The 14,462-nt window shown below is 42.3% G+C and overlaps 1 protein-coding gene across 1 annotated transcript; it reads right to left on the bottom strand.

The window, feature by feature from the left end:
• Positions 1-261: 261 nt before the first annotated feature.
• On the bottom strand, positions 262-4,092 carry her1 (hairy-related 1). The gene is made up of 4 exons (XM_017460580.1): positions 3,889-4,092; positions 3,515-3,610; positions 2,401-2,494; positions 262-1,291 (listed from the first exon to the last, which is right to left on the bottom strand). Exons 1-4 carry the CDS (start codon positions 3,928-3,930, stop codon positions 615-617), a joined length of 909 nt encoding a protein of 302 aa, XP_017316069.1. The 5' UTR covers positions 3,931-4,092; the 3' UTR covers positions 262-614.
• Between the last annotated feature and the right edge of the window lie 10,370 nt (positions 4,093-14,462).

The following is a 14,462-nucleotide window of genomic DNA, read 5'->3' as shown; positions in this document are numbered from 1 at the left end:
AAATCTATAGAATTTGGATATGCGTATAAATAATTTATGCACTGAAGGGTCAAAAATTTTCCCTCTAAATGGGTTCTACTTGGAAAGGCAAACGCTCAGGTGTAGGGATCTAGAACCTTCCCCGGGGGTACAAACTAAAGAACCTGTAAGGAATCTATGGACACGCTGTGTTTTAAGAGTCAGTCTGAATGTTAAGTCTGTCAGAGCATCAATCTGACTTTCTTTAGAGGGAAAAAACCTCAGCAGCCACGACACTCTTAATAATACGTAATAAAATTAGAGCTTTATTAGGTGAAAAAATGTCAAATTAATTTACATCGCTGTACATTACACAGAGAAATAAATATATTTACAGGATCTGTTTATAATATTGAGGAAACGAGGTGGAATATGGAGATAAAGTCAGAGAAGGCAGAGGAATGTCAGCAGTAAGAAAAGACCATTTCAGAGCTGAGATATAAACCGACTTTCTCACCTCGCAGTCTCGCTACAGCCTCGGCATCGAAATGAGACACGGCCCCAGTGAGGGACTTTAAATAGGACACAGCCGTAGTGTATTTATTAGAGTAGTCCTGTGTATGTGTATATATGTGTGTGCACGCGCGCGCATGCCCTCACCACGGCCTCCAGATGGCGTGTGTGTGACTCGGGAAGAGCTCTCGCCTCAGAGTCTGCTGGGCCGAGACACAGTGAGGGGTCAGAGGTCGTGGAGGAGCCTGGGTCGCTTGGGCTAAGCTCGCTGAGACTGCCTTAGTGGAGGTAGTGAAAGACGAGGAGGATGTGGAGGAGGAGTCGGATAGAGGAGAGACAGATGGAGGGTAGTGGAAGTGGCGGGGGACGGAGAGGTACGTCGGAGAGGAGGAGGAGTAGCAGGGCGATGGAGGAGGAGACAGCGAGTACGGAGGAGAGGGATACGGGGGATGCAGGACGAACGAATTGGGATACAGCCCATTAGCAAACGAGAAGGGCTCTGCGCCCGCTCGGACATCGCCCGTGACCCACGTGTGAGTCTGCCCGTGACCTCTGACCTGCGAAAGGACACCGGTGTGTGACTGCAGGTGATGGCGAAGGCACTGGATGAAGTTCTCCCGCTGCGACAGATCCACACACTCGATGAAGCTGGTCAGGCGAGAGATGCACTCCTGGAAGCCGGCTGTGTAGATCGGGCTGGTGGGGGCGTGAGCGTGGACGTGAGGGCCGTCATGGAGCCCTGTGACGGGCACACGGGGTCTCCCGGCGGTCTGCGCAAGGGCAACAGGAACACACTCGCCCGGGTCTCTGTGAATTTCTGCTGATGGGTGTGAGGAGAGAAATTGAAAGAGGGAGGCGGGAAATGAAGAGGACACAGGAGGAGTCGTGAGGTCAAAGTGTCAGAAATAGAAAGTGATTTGAGTTTATAAGATTAAAGGTGTTAGCGTAAGTTGTTCGAAGATCAAAGAACAACAGGGAATGAAAGAAGAGGACAAGAAACGAGTGTAGGACAGAAGGAGACAGACGGAGGAATGTTGGGATTATAAACGGGTGTGAAGTGTGAGACAGAGAGGAAACGAGGTCAGGTAAGGAAAACAGAAGGGATGTATGTGTGAGGGGAAGTGTGTGTGTGTGAGTGTGAGTGTGTGTGTGTGAGTGTGTGTGTGAGTGTGTGTGTGTGAGTGTGAGTGTGAGTGTTTGAGTGAGTGTTTGAGTGAGTGAGTATGTGTACGTGTGAGTGTGAGTGTGTGTGTGTGTGTGTGTGTGTGTTTGGGGGAAAAGATGGATAAAGGAATAAAACATGTGAATTAGATGTTGATAAAATGATGATTTAAATCAAAACAGTAAACAACGTGTCATTTGTTTATATGTGTGTATCTGTGTAATTTATTGGCTACACGCACAAACCGTTCCTAGCAGCCGCTTACAGCCGCAGTCGCCATTTTGGCAAATAATCTCATGTTCATGAACATTTATAAATCCCTTTATTAAAGCATCTAACACTAATAAACACGTGTTTATTATAAAATCATGTGACTGATTATTTAATATATCACAATAAAGATATAACGGTTAGTTTGGTTTTTATTACATTTATACCCATCTTTTTATGCAATAATGACTTGTACACACTTTGTCGTGCACTATATGTCACTTTGGGACAGAGCCGTTAATATAACCACACAGCTAACATTAGAAGAGTGTAGAAGAACAATTTCCCCGGAATATAACCCAGACGTGGAGTGGAGAATTACTCTGTCCTCAGAACTGACCAGACAATGGTCAAATGGTCAGAATGTCCTGAATAAATGCAGGAGTTATTCTTTAAGTGAATTACAGTTTTGGATCTGGAGAAAATTAAAGCAGTGTATTTATTTTTTATTTTATTTTATTTTTTTTTTACTGGGGAAATATGTTTAGAAACTTTACCAGCATTTTCTTTTGTGTTTGTCGCTTTTTTCCTGATGTACTCCACAGTGAGCTCCAAAATCTCTGCTTTTTCCAGTTTAGGGTTTTGTAGTCTCTGAAAAAAAAAAAAAAAAAGAAAAGAAAAAAAAGGGGGGGGGGGGCACAAAAGATGATGAAGAAAAACATCTGTTTAAACTGTTAGCATTAAATACAACAGAAATAAATGATCCACGTTACCTTTAATGATTACGGGAGTAGTTCTGTTAACATGATCACACTACTAACTGTGACTGGAAGCAAAGAGCCACCAGTTTTCTACCAATAATCAGTATGATAAATAATAATAATAATAATAATAATAATAATAATAATAATAATAATAATAATAATAATAACGATTTCTGAGACATTACAGGTATTAGTACGTCTTAAAAACAGTGACTGTCTTCACTGAGAGCATTCTCAGGTTAATTAAGAACTGATTAAAACAAATCTTTTTTTAAAAAAATCCCTTTGTACATTTTTTTATTTAAAAATATAACCGTGCTCCGTTTGTTCCAGTTTGCAGCGCCGCCATTTTGCTAGCACTCTGTTAGCATAAACTCTGATCGATTTCTGCATCATGTCCTCCACCAGTTCTATCCAAAACCGTGTATTACTGTAGTATAGAAACCTACATTTAAATTATACATCTACAGTATATACACCATATCGATAATGGAAAAAAACCTCATGTTTCTTAAACTTCCTGTGTATTACTGTAGGGTTTTTTTTGTTTGTTTGTTTTTTTTTGCCATGATGCTAATTTGTGGCTCCCGTTTACTGTCTATTACGGTATTATCCATAACCACTAATGCTAATCGGCGTTTATTTATTTTAGTTATTTATTATAAATTTCATATAATAGTAAACTGTAATACACGATATGAGACGTGTAAAGATCTCATCTGGGCAGATTAGTTGATCAGATATTTGGACAAATATAGAAAACTTTCTCTCGCGCTCGCGCTCTCTCTCTCTCACTCAAACACACACACACACACACACACACACACACACACACACACACACACGGTAGTCTGTATTGCTGTTTGCTTGAAATGTGCTTCATTGTGATAGATTTCTCTCTCAGTACCGAGTCCAGTGTATGGTCCAGCAGGAGAGTTCTCAGTTCATCTAAACGCTGATTAATCCGATCTCTTCTCTTCTTCTCAATCACCGGTTTCAGGACCTGAATCCATCAAAAGTCATAGAAGTGATTATTAAACAGGGATTTTCTTCTCAAAATAAATAAATAAAAATAAATAAATAAAGCGAACCTGATGCGACTTTTTAAAACTAGAACAAACTTCGTGCATTTAAAAAAATAATAATCTTTAGACCTCTTCTTATCTTACAATTGCACCATTATATTCAGAGATATAAGCAACAACAAAAAAAGCAGGAATAAATAAACAAATAAATAAATAAATAAACAAACAAACAAACACCGGTAGTAAAGCTACTCACTCTTCGGGATGCTCTGCGGTTGGACATTTTCGGAGTCCCCATGCTTAAAAGTTAATATCCTTTCCTCACCAAGACCAGCTTAAAACAACGCCAAAGTTCGTAAGAAAACGATGGAGAGAAAATAATAATAATAATAATAATAAGGAGAAGAAATCTTTTTAAAGTCCGCTTTGTCTCGTGCTGTGAAGGAGCTGTGTGTGTGTGTGGGTGTGTGTGAGGCGCGCGCGTCGTATTTATAGGGAAGGTGTATGACCTTCTGCTTCACTCTGATTGGTGGAAAGGTGTCAGAGATGTTAATGACGATGACACCTCGGACCGCTAGCTCCTCAAACCGATCAGGACTTGAGCAGGACCCGGAGACACACCTCATCAGGCTGGATATTCTAAGATAAGAAATCTTTGAGTTTGCACATGGATCTCGTTAGCGTCTTCTTTATTGTACACTGAATAAAATGCTTCACCTAGGCCTAACGGCCATTTATAGTAACTGTTTCTTTTCTCAACTAGTTTTAATACTTTATAACATTTTAGCGTCAAAAACCAAAATAACCTGCAACAACGCCGTTTCTGACGCTTTTCATTATTTTCACTGCAATTAACTTATGTATATAGTGTATTATGTATATGGTGTATTATGTATATGGTGTATTGTGTATATAGTGTATTATGTATATGCTGTATTATGTATATGGTGTATTGTGTATATAGTGTATTATGTATATGGTGTATTATGTATATAGTGTATTATGTATATAGTGTATTGTGTATATGGTGTATTGTGTATATGGTGTATTGTGTATATGGTGTATTGTGTATATGGTGTATTGTGTATATGGTGTATTATGTATATAGTGTATTGTGTATATGGTGTTTTGTGTATATAGTGTATTATGTATATGGTGTATTATGTATATAGTGTATTATGTATATGCTGTATTATGTATATAGTGTATTGTGTATATGGTGTATTATGTATATGGTGTATTATGTATATAGTGTATTGTGTATATGGTGTTTTATGTATATTGTAGACTGTAGACTATACTGAACTTCGTATAGCTACACCCACGCTGTAAGTTCTTTAAAACGCAGTATATCACGCGACAGAAGCTCGTGCAGGTAAACGTGTAGCTGTATTTTAGATGTTAGAAATGAATTAATAAAGTAAACAAACAATCAAAACGCCTCACTTGGATATATTTTCTTTCTAAACCCTCCTCGCGCTGGTGTTAGAGGTCATTTGTCTGCTATAATGCTTCATGTGGTCATAACCTGCTTATGTCTTTATGAGCCAAATTGTACTGTTTTATTGCTCAGTGTAAATACAAAGCCTAATTTGGTGATTTTGCAACACCCCGTGAACCAACACACTCCTCCTCGGAGAGTTCATGACCCCCCCCCCCCCCCCCACACACACAGAATAAAATCGTGTTTTAAAATATTTATTTCGGCGTTATCAGGTTATATTCGGCAGCTTCACTGACGAGAGCGCGTGCAATTTTATTCTGCAAATTAAATGGAATATTCACTGAGAGTGAGTAAAAGTTTTGGCACACACTTTAGAGAAATAAAATAGCTTATTGTAAATGAAACCCTTTGGCTGTTAATAAGTATTAAATAATAAACAATTACTGCTACTTATTTTCCTTTACTGATCTAAACAGAAACAACAGGCTACATAAACCATGCTGCGTTCTGATTGGTCAGAAGGTGCAGATTAATTTTGTATAACAAATCACATGCAGGTTAATATTTAAAACGTGTCGCTGTTTCACAAACACAAAGTAAAACGTGTGTAAGCGTTCATAACCGCGGGGGTGGGGGGGAGGGGGGGGTATGGAGGAGGACTGCGTAATTGCGCGCGCGCGTACATCGGAAAGAGCAAAGCAACCTGGACGCTTAAAACTTAGCTTAGCTTGAAACTTTCTCATGGGAAAGGGAAGCTGAATCCGCGCGCGCGCGACGTGTTAGAACGAACACGCTCGCACCGCAAAGCGCGAGACTCGAGCACCTTCACGTCAGCGCGGCTTTCAGAGAGGGCGCACGAATACACAACTGAAATGGGGGAAAATCTAATAACGGAATTTAATCAGCAGTAACGCAATGACCAGAGTGATGCCATGACCTGAGACGCGCACTCACAAGTTTTCCTGCTCTTTATGTCCGCCTATTAAAGTAGAAATATAAATAGTGGCAAATGTACAGAGACGTGTGTGTGTGTGTGTGTGTGTGTGTGTGTAGAGTAAGGTGGAGGTGTGATGTCACACCTGTGTGCTAAGTGTGCTCATGTTTTGAATTGTAGACAAACACACTGCCACGTTTGCCAAGTGCGCATGCGCATTCCTGTAAAAAAAATAAATAAATAAATAAACCTCACCGCATTTATTATTTATTTATTATTTATTTATTATTTATGCGGTTTGAAAGTCAAAGCGTACTAAAGAGTACTGCTACTTGTCGGTACATTCTGTATCTTTAGTGTGTCTCCCAAAAACTAATTATGTCTGAGAACCTGGAAAGTGAAATCCCGTGGGAAAGCTGGAGGTGAGCCTCCGTGCACGGTGAGAGCGCGCGCACCTTGGCTCGTTAACCTCATTACCATTGTGACCCGTCAGCGCGTGCGTTTTAACGGCTACAGAGGACAAACGCTCGCACATTTCCGTGGGAATGACTGCCATGCAGGTCTCACACACTCCACACCAGACAGCACTGCACTGATTCATATAATACACATCACTCCGATACACAGCCTGCGGCGCGTGCTGTTGCTGAATGTTAATCAGCCACCGAGATGCTTTTCTCAGTTACCATGACAACAGTAACATCGCAAACTGCATTTCCACTCAGTAACCTGCAAAGTTTATTCATACATTCATTTTCCCTGATGTCGTGTAAGAGAAGGGTTGGTGTGTGTGTGTGTGTGTGTGTGTGTGTGTGTGTGTGTGTGTGTGTGTGTGTGTGTGTGTGTGTGTGTGTGTAAAAACTACCATAAACCCATAAACCAATAACAACAGCTGACTGAGTGGATAATCAGAAGTGCACTATAATGAGGTCAAAGACAGTGTAAATGTTGCCCTTCTCTGACCCACTGCTGACCTTCTGCATCTCCTCATCCCATCTTCTACATCTCCTCTCATCTCCTCTTCCCATCTAATCTCCTCATCTCATCTCATCTCCTCATCTCATCTCCTCATCTCATCTCCTCATCTCATCTCCTCATCTTATCTCATCTCCTTGTCTCATCTCCTCAACTGAACTGATCTCCTCATCTCATCTCATCTCATCTCATCTCATCTCATCTCCTTGTCTTATCTCTTCACCTCATCATGTCATCTCATCTCCTCATCTTAAAAGTCTGAAATAACTATCAGTTTATAGAAGTTGTGCTGTAATCAGTGGTGGGTTTATGTTTATAGAGCATGGCTTTATGACACACAGGGAGTGATGGAGGAGACATTTGTGACCTTGACCCTTTTCAGATCATTTCCAAAATTGAATTAGTTCATCTGGACACCGATTATTCCATATCAATCCTACAAACATTCAACCATTCGCTCTTCAGATCTCAGAATAACGAGAATCTCAGACAGATGCACGGATGGAAAACCTGAAGACTTAACTCCTTCACCAGAGGCATGAAAAGAACGGACTCGGGATACGGGTTTATAACCCGAAACACAGCACCACGTTCACACATAAACCCACTTTCTCATTTCATTACATCATTCTTCAGGATGGAGTTATGTCTCTACAGCAGACATGTGTTCAGTGATTTATACAAATTTAAACACATTTAAGCCTTCAGTGAAATCTGTTGTCACGCTTCACCGTGGAATTTCAGGGTTGCCAGATTTAACTCACTCTTTAAATCCACAAGAATTTAAAGCCACGGTTCTCAAGGTGGGGTCAGAGTACACGAAGCAGGACCAGGGGGTGCATGAGTTTCTGATTGTGTTACAGTGGAAGAATTCACAAACAGCCATTATCATATTTTTTTAAACCTGTAAATAATCAAAGTGATTAAAATCCACCGATATGGCAACACACGAAGAGAAACGTGTTAAGTGTGGGATCGTTTTAAACACATTTCCGACTTGAAACGATTTCATGCGCATTAAACGCTGTGTGTGCGTGTGTGTGTGAGTGTGTGTGTGTGTGTGTGTGCGTGTGTGTGCGTGTGTGTGCGTGTGTGTGTGTGTGAGTGTGTGTGTGTGTGTGTGTGTGTGTGTGCGTGTGTGTGTGTGAATGAGTGTGCGTGTGTGTGTGAGTGTGTGAGTGAGTGTGTGTGTGTGTGTGTGTGTGTGTGAGTGTGAGTGTGCCACCCTCTGTTCCCGAGTCGTTAAGGAACAAATGCGCGCGTGCCTCCCCATGTGGAGCGATCACGCCACGCGCGCCTCTGAAACCGTAAATCGTAAATTTCTTTTCAGCACCTTCACATCTGTGCATTTTCTAAAATATATACATGAAGTATACATCAACTTATCTGCCCAAAATATGTGATCTTCAGGAATAAAATGAATTAATCATTCAAGAAAGTGTTAACTATACTGGATATGTACCGCTTTGTTCATGTTTTTGAGAATTTAATGCCGTTTCGTAATCTTTTAAAGATGTTATCTTTATTAAAACAAAACAACCACAAGACCATCAGTCAGGAAAAACACAGATAAGGCTTTTTAAAATAAGTATGTCATTTAATTTGTGATATAATATTTCTACACGCAGTGTGTGTGTGTGTGTGTGTGTGTGTGTGTGTGTGCATGCGCGCGCATGTTAAACTCTCAGTGTGCAGGAGTGTTAGTGTGGGAACACACTCTCTGAGCTCTCTCTCAGTCACACCTCTCTCACACACTAACGCATGAGAATTAAAGTTCTTGTCACGGTTTTATTACCTGTCAGGACCTGCACTTCATCACCTCTGACCCCCCGAGTTCCCACGCACGCGCGCTTTCTCACCTGCACGGCGCACGGCTTTTAAACACTTTATTATCAGGACACATAAACACAACGCCAGGACAGGACGAGACAGGACAGGACGAGACAGGACAGGACAGGACAGGACAGGACGAGACAGGACAGGACAAGACAGGACAGGACGAGACAGGACAGGACAAGACAGGACAGGACAAGACAGGACAGGACAGGACGAGACAGGACAGGACAAGACAGGACAGGACAAGACAGGACAGGACAGGACGAGACAGGACAAGACAGGACAGGACAGGAGAGGAGAGGACAGGACGGGACGGGACGGGACAGGACAGGAGAGGACTGGACAGAAGAGGAGAGGACGGGACAGGACGGGACAGGACAGAAGAGGAGAGGACGGGACAGGATGGGACGGGACAGTACAGGACAGGAGAGGACAGGACGGGACAGGACGGGACAGTACAGGACAGGAGAGGAGAGGACGGGACGGGACAGGACAGGAGGATACACAGCGAAATGTTCAAAATGCTCTCCTGAACAAATCCCAGTTCAGGAGATTCAGGCTAGAGGTCAGAGGTCAGGGACAGAGTGAGAGGAGAGGGGTTAAAGTTCATGTTAACGTGAATAACACGGCAGCTTTTTTTCTTTTCTTTTCTTTTCTTTTTCTTTTTTTTTTTTTTTTTAAATCTGAGACCTTGAAATAATGTTGCTTTTTTTGAAAGAGAGAGAAAGAGAGAGACAGTGCGCGTGCGTGTGTGTGGATTCTCGTGGGAAAGTTACGTGTATGTCTTAGAGTGAGAGCACACACACACACACACACACACACACACACACACACCTCTACACTTCTACACACACACACACACCTTTAAATGTATGATGCTCTTGACACGTCTCGTTACTACCACCGACGTGTGGCGAAATGGACAAACGGTGGAGTCCAGAGTCCCATTGTGGGAACAAGGATGATGTGGGTGTGACGTCATCTTCCCAGCGCCACCTATCGCTAAAAGAGGAGTATAGTGCTCTATACAAAGAGTTTTGGAAGGGAAAATGACAGTGCCCTACTCCCTCCGAAGGGTCCCTATGTAGTGGTCCAAACGTGACGCGGCCATTTTAGACAAAAAGCAGTCACGTGATCACCGAGCTTGAAGTAAACAAAGAACTTTTTTTGTCATGTGGTCAATTTTACAGCGAGCACAAATGCGCAAAACGTCCTCTTTTGAAGCGCACTGTGAATGTGACGTGTGTGTGTGTGTGTGTGTGTGTGTAAAGGTCTAAGGTTTAATATTTAATATTAATAAGCGTCTTGAATTTTGGGATTAATCAACTCTATTGTGAAGAAATGTTGCAGGGAGAAAATGAGAAAATGCTGTTATATATATATATATATATATATATATATATATATATATATATATATATATATATAAACAGAAACACACACACGTTATTATACACTATTAAACTACGCAGTTTGTCTACAGACAAATCACCGGAGGAGACATTTATAAGGTTCACTCACGACGCTGATGATGATCATGCTCAAATCTTCACTTCACTTTTTTTTTTTTTTTTTTTAAAGTGTGTGAGACCTCAATGTGTATTTGTAGAAGTGTCACCTTGGGAACACGCCGCTCTCGCGCTCTCTCGCACCTCCACGCATTTGTTTAATGACTTGTACTTCAAGCAAGGTGAGACGCGCGCAGGTGTAACGTTCCCACGCGCTTTTTTTCCACTTATCACCCACGAAGACGGATTCCTAATCTCGTTTTGTTTGAGAGCACGTGCGCAATACTCTAATTTTAGGTATGGGGCAAAAATAAATAATAGGACTCTAAAAATCAAATGGCACGCGCCAAGTAGAACCAGAAAGGTGTTTTACTGAATCCAAAATGTGAACGCGCGCGCGTGTTTGTTGTGAGGTGCGAGGAGACACTTTGACACCCCGCTTCCTTTAATCCCGAGTCAGCGCGCGTGTTAAGGTGTGAAGAGACATCACCCTCATCCTCCACCTCCTAGCCAGTTGATTCGCTTCTGTGTAGCATTACATGCTGGAGTTCAGGGTTCAGCGTGCGTTAGCCTGTCGCGAGTCCGAGGTGTGAAGCTGCCACGAGGCCTATTGTTTGCTGAGGTGTGAGCACGCGCCGCGCCGGTGGTGGCTCCGCACCCCCGCAGACGTCTGGCGCGTCTTAACAGTTAAACTTAACATTTTCCTTTCTGTGTGTGTGTGTGTGTGTGTGTGTGTGTGTGTGTGTGTGTGTGTGTGTGCTCTGATGGTGCATTTCTCCTCATGCGTCGTTAAAGACAGAGGTGCTATACTAAATCCGTTCCCAGCCTGATAACCAGACTACTAAAAACACCCACCCACCCACCCACACACACACACCCACCCACACACCCACACACACACACACACTGTGATTTTCTTCGTCGCTGGCCTTCTGCATGGTTTCTAGCTTTAATGTGTGTTTGTGCGTGTGTGTGTGTGTGTGTGTGTGTGTGTGTGTGTGTGTGTGTGTGTTTTAGTAGTCTGACTATACACCTTTATATTAAAACGTAAAAGCGTCATTAACACGTGACTTATTTCTGATGCAGCGCCTCTGAATGAGATGAGCAGCAGTGTGTTAATGCAGTGTTACCCTGGGAATGTGTTCGGCTTCCTGTTCTCTCCTCTACACTCTGTGAGAACTGAAACACCTCCAGCTCTGTTTTATTACCTGCTAAGGTTCATACATACACACACACACACACACACACACACACACACACACACACAGCTCCTGGGAAAAAGCGCAAACTGCATTCACAGACACGGTCCACATTTCTCAGCTCGGTGATACAAACGCCTGAGTATCACCATATCAAAAACACACGCGCGCGCACACACACACACACCCACACACACACACAGTCGATTCACAATACCTGACCGCCTCACCCCGAGAACTGCACTCTGTAATGCTTTTTCTTCTTCTGAGAATCCATAACACGAAATGTGCACTCAGATTCTGGGCTGTTCTTCAGACATCATTAGCATAAGATCAAAGGATATAAGCCACGTGCATGTCCAGAGGCAGGTAGGTCACTAGAGATTTAAGAAGGGGGGGGGGGGGTCTAAGCCTCTTTTTGGGGGGTCTGGGCATACTCCACCAAAACATTTTAAAGTCACCAAAACTTTCTAGTCATGTATATTTTAGAGTAACACTGGGCGTGAAGTCTATAGAGATAAAGCTATTTTTTGGTGAAGGTGTAACTATGTAGCCAGATTACATTTTGGGTTTTACTGAGAGAGAGAGAGAGAGAGAGAGAGAGAGAGAGAGAGAGAGAGAGAGAGAGAGAGAGATGGTAATCAACACTAAGTGTACTGCACATTGTCTTTGTTAATGAGATGAGCTTCGGTCACATGGCCAGTCATAATCAAGCTCCTGTATAGTCGAGCTACACGGATAGGCCTAGCGACGTCACTGATCATCACCATCATATGGGACACGTAAACTTTTCACCCTTTCCCCGAAATCCGTTTGTTCTAAAAGAAATAACTGAAATAATCTTCAATTCCCGTGGGAAAGTCGCGCGCAGTTCGTTAGTTATGGCACGGCTGTGCACGAGCAAACGGCGGTGATTTTGGTGCGCACGGGAATGATGGCAGGTATGTAGGAGAGCGCCTGATCTCCTCCCCCCTCCGAACACATACACACACACACACACACACACCATGTCACCATGCTTAGTGTTTATAAGTCTGGGTGCATGTGGAAAGAAGCACTTCCGGTGTCTACTGACGCACCTTGTTGCTGAAATGCAGTGCTTATAAACTACTAATCTAATCTACACAACAGTGTATACTGTACTATACTGTACTATACTATAATATACTGTACTATACTATAGCCTAATATAATATAATATAATATAATATAATATAATATAATATAATATAATATAATATAATATAACATAATCCTCATTCAGCTTCGCACGCGTTTGCATCTCCGCATTTACATTAGAACACACGTGCGCACGTGGACGCCCGACACTTCTGAAGATTGAAGTGCACATTGGCACGCGCCGCCGGTGATCGGAGAGGTGTGAGCACGCGCAGAGGGTAACTTCGTGCTTTATACTATCAGACCTCATATCAAGAACAAAGAAAGACAGAATATAGAAAAGCGGAATATGGGATAAAACCCGAGTTGTTGTTTTTTAATTTACTTCATTTTGTAGTGCACTGAGATTCTGCCTAAATATAAAGGACTTTGAATGTGCCTTGTGAATGACTACTGACACACACACACACACACACACACACAACCCTCAGGTGGTCGACGCCACTCACACGCGCGCGCTTTGTTGTTAAACGCGTGCCGTTCTGCTTTGATCTTTTGTATAAAAAAAACTCGAGCTTCAGCATTAATAACACTCCAGAGCTCCAGAGTTAAAGTCACGACTACTTGTGCTGTAGCTACAGGTGACCGGAAGTGAGGGTTTATTATACAAACACGATTGTTGTTGTTGTTGTTTGTTACGGAATGATCTAGCTTGCTGGTGTGTGAACGTGCATGGGAACGCTCGTGAGCGCGCTTAACGACGCGCAAACCCTGACAGGTAATAAAGTGAAGTGTGTTTAGTCTGAGAGTTTCATTCCCACCACATCACCTCAAACAGAAGCCAGGTGTGTGTGTGTGTGTGTGTGTGTGTGTTTTGCATCCACGCTCCAGGATTCACGTTACCGGAAGCTGAATATCTAGATTTCGGTAATCATGTGAAGTTTGCACAGGACCAGAATACAGTGTCGGTGTGCGGAAGTTCTGAATGTAAGACATTCAGGATATAAACTGTATGAGGACTGAAATGCAGAAAAGAAAAGCAGGTCAGATACCGGAGTGTGTCTCTTTCACATAACGTTTGTCTCAGTAGAGGTGTGAAACACCCCCCCCTCCCCCTCCCCCGTCCCGACACACGTGCCCACGGAAGTCCAGGTGGCGGAGAGCGCGTGCCGAGTAGATTTTCCCAGGACGGTCGGTGTGAATGCGACATTAAATAAAACTCAGTAAACTCCACTCAACTGTTATTACATCATGAACTAATCTTTACTAACTGTTTATTAGGTTCCAGTTTTATTAAGCTGCACAATCTGCGCACACAGCAGAGTAAAAAATAAAGATGTTAAGCCTATTTGTTAATTTCTTATATTTTAATCCATCATGAAGCAGAGCTCTTTAAAATAAATAAATAAACAAACAAATAAATAATGTAAACACGACAAACGAAAAAGGCAAAACCAACAAAACAAATTAGATTGATCATTTAAGTAAAGTACTAGACTCTTATGTTGCTTTTCAACATATTTATTCAGATTATTATCCACTTTTTAAATGAACTCCATGCTTTAGATTGATTTAATCCAGTCTGATTTGTTAAAAATGACACTGTTACTGTGTTTACTCTTTGTATTTACTGAGATTTATAAGACCAGTGTTTATCACTGGCCAATCACGTGGCGCGTAAACGCATGAATTAGCATACAAGCCCCTGATTAGTCAGAGTTCGGGTGTGGGCGTGGCTTTGTCGCACAGCCGGCTTGAATGGCTATAAATACCTGAGCTTCAGCACACAAACATGTTTGTATTGACCAGAGCAGA

Source organism: Ictalurus punctatus, chromosome 28 (assembly GCF_001660625.3).
Source record: "Ictalurus punctatus breed USDA103 chromosome 28, Coco_2.0, whole genome shotgun sequence".
In the NCBI taxonomy this organism is placed as follows: domain Eukaryota; kingdom Metazoa; phylum Chordata; class Actinopteri; order Siluriformes; family Ictaluridae; genus Ictalurus; species Ictalurus punctatus.
Note: the sequence above shows the minus strand (reverse complement) of the source record. Positions and strands in the feature narration are given on the sequence as shown.

Excerpts from the sequence above, each read along its gene's own strand:
- her1 (XM_017460580.1), bottom strand. The coding sequence starts at position 3,930 with ATGGGGACTCCGAAAATGTCCAACCGCAGAGCATCCCGAAGA. Across the intron at positions 3,611-3,888 it reads ACCGCAGAGCATCCCGAAGA|GTCCTGAAACCGGTGATTGA; the intron begins GTGAGTAGCTTT and ends TGATGGATTCAG. Across the intron at positions 2,495-3,514 it reads TGGACCATACACTGGACTCG|AGACTACAAAACCCTAAACT; the intron begins GTACTGAGAGAG and ends TTTTTTTTTCAG.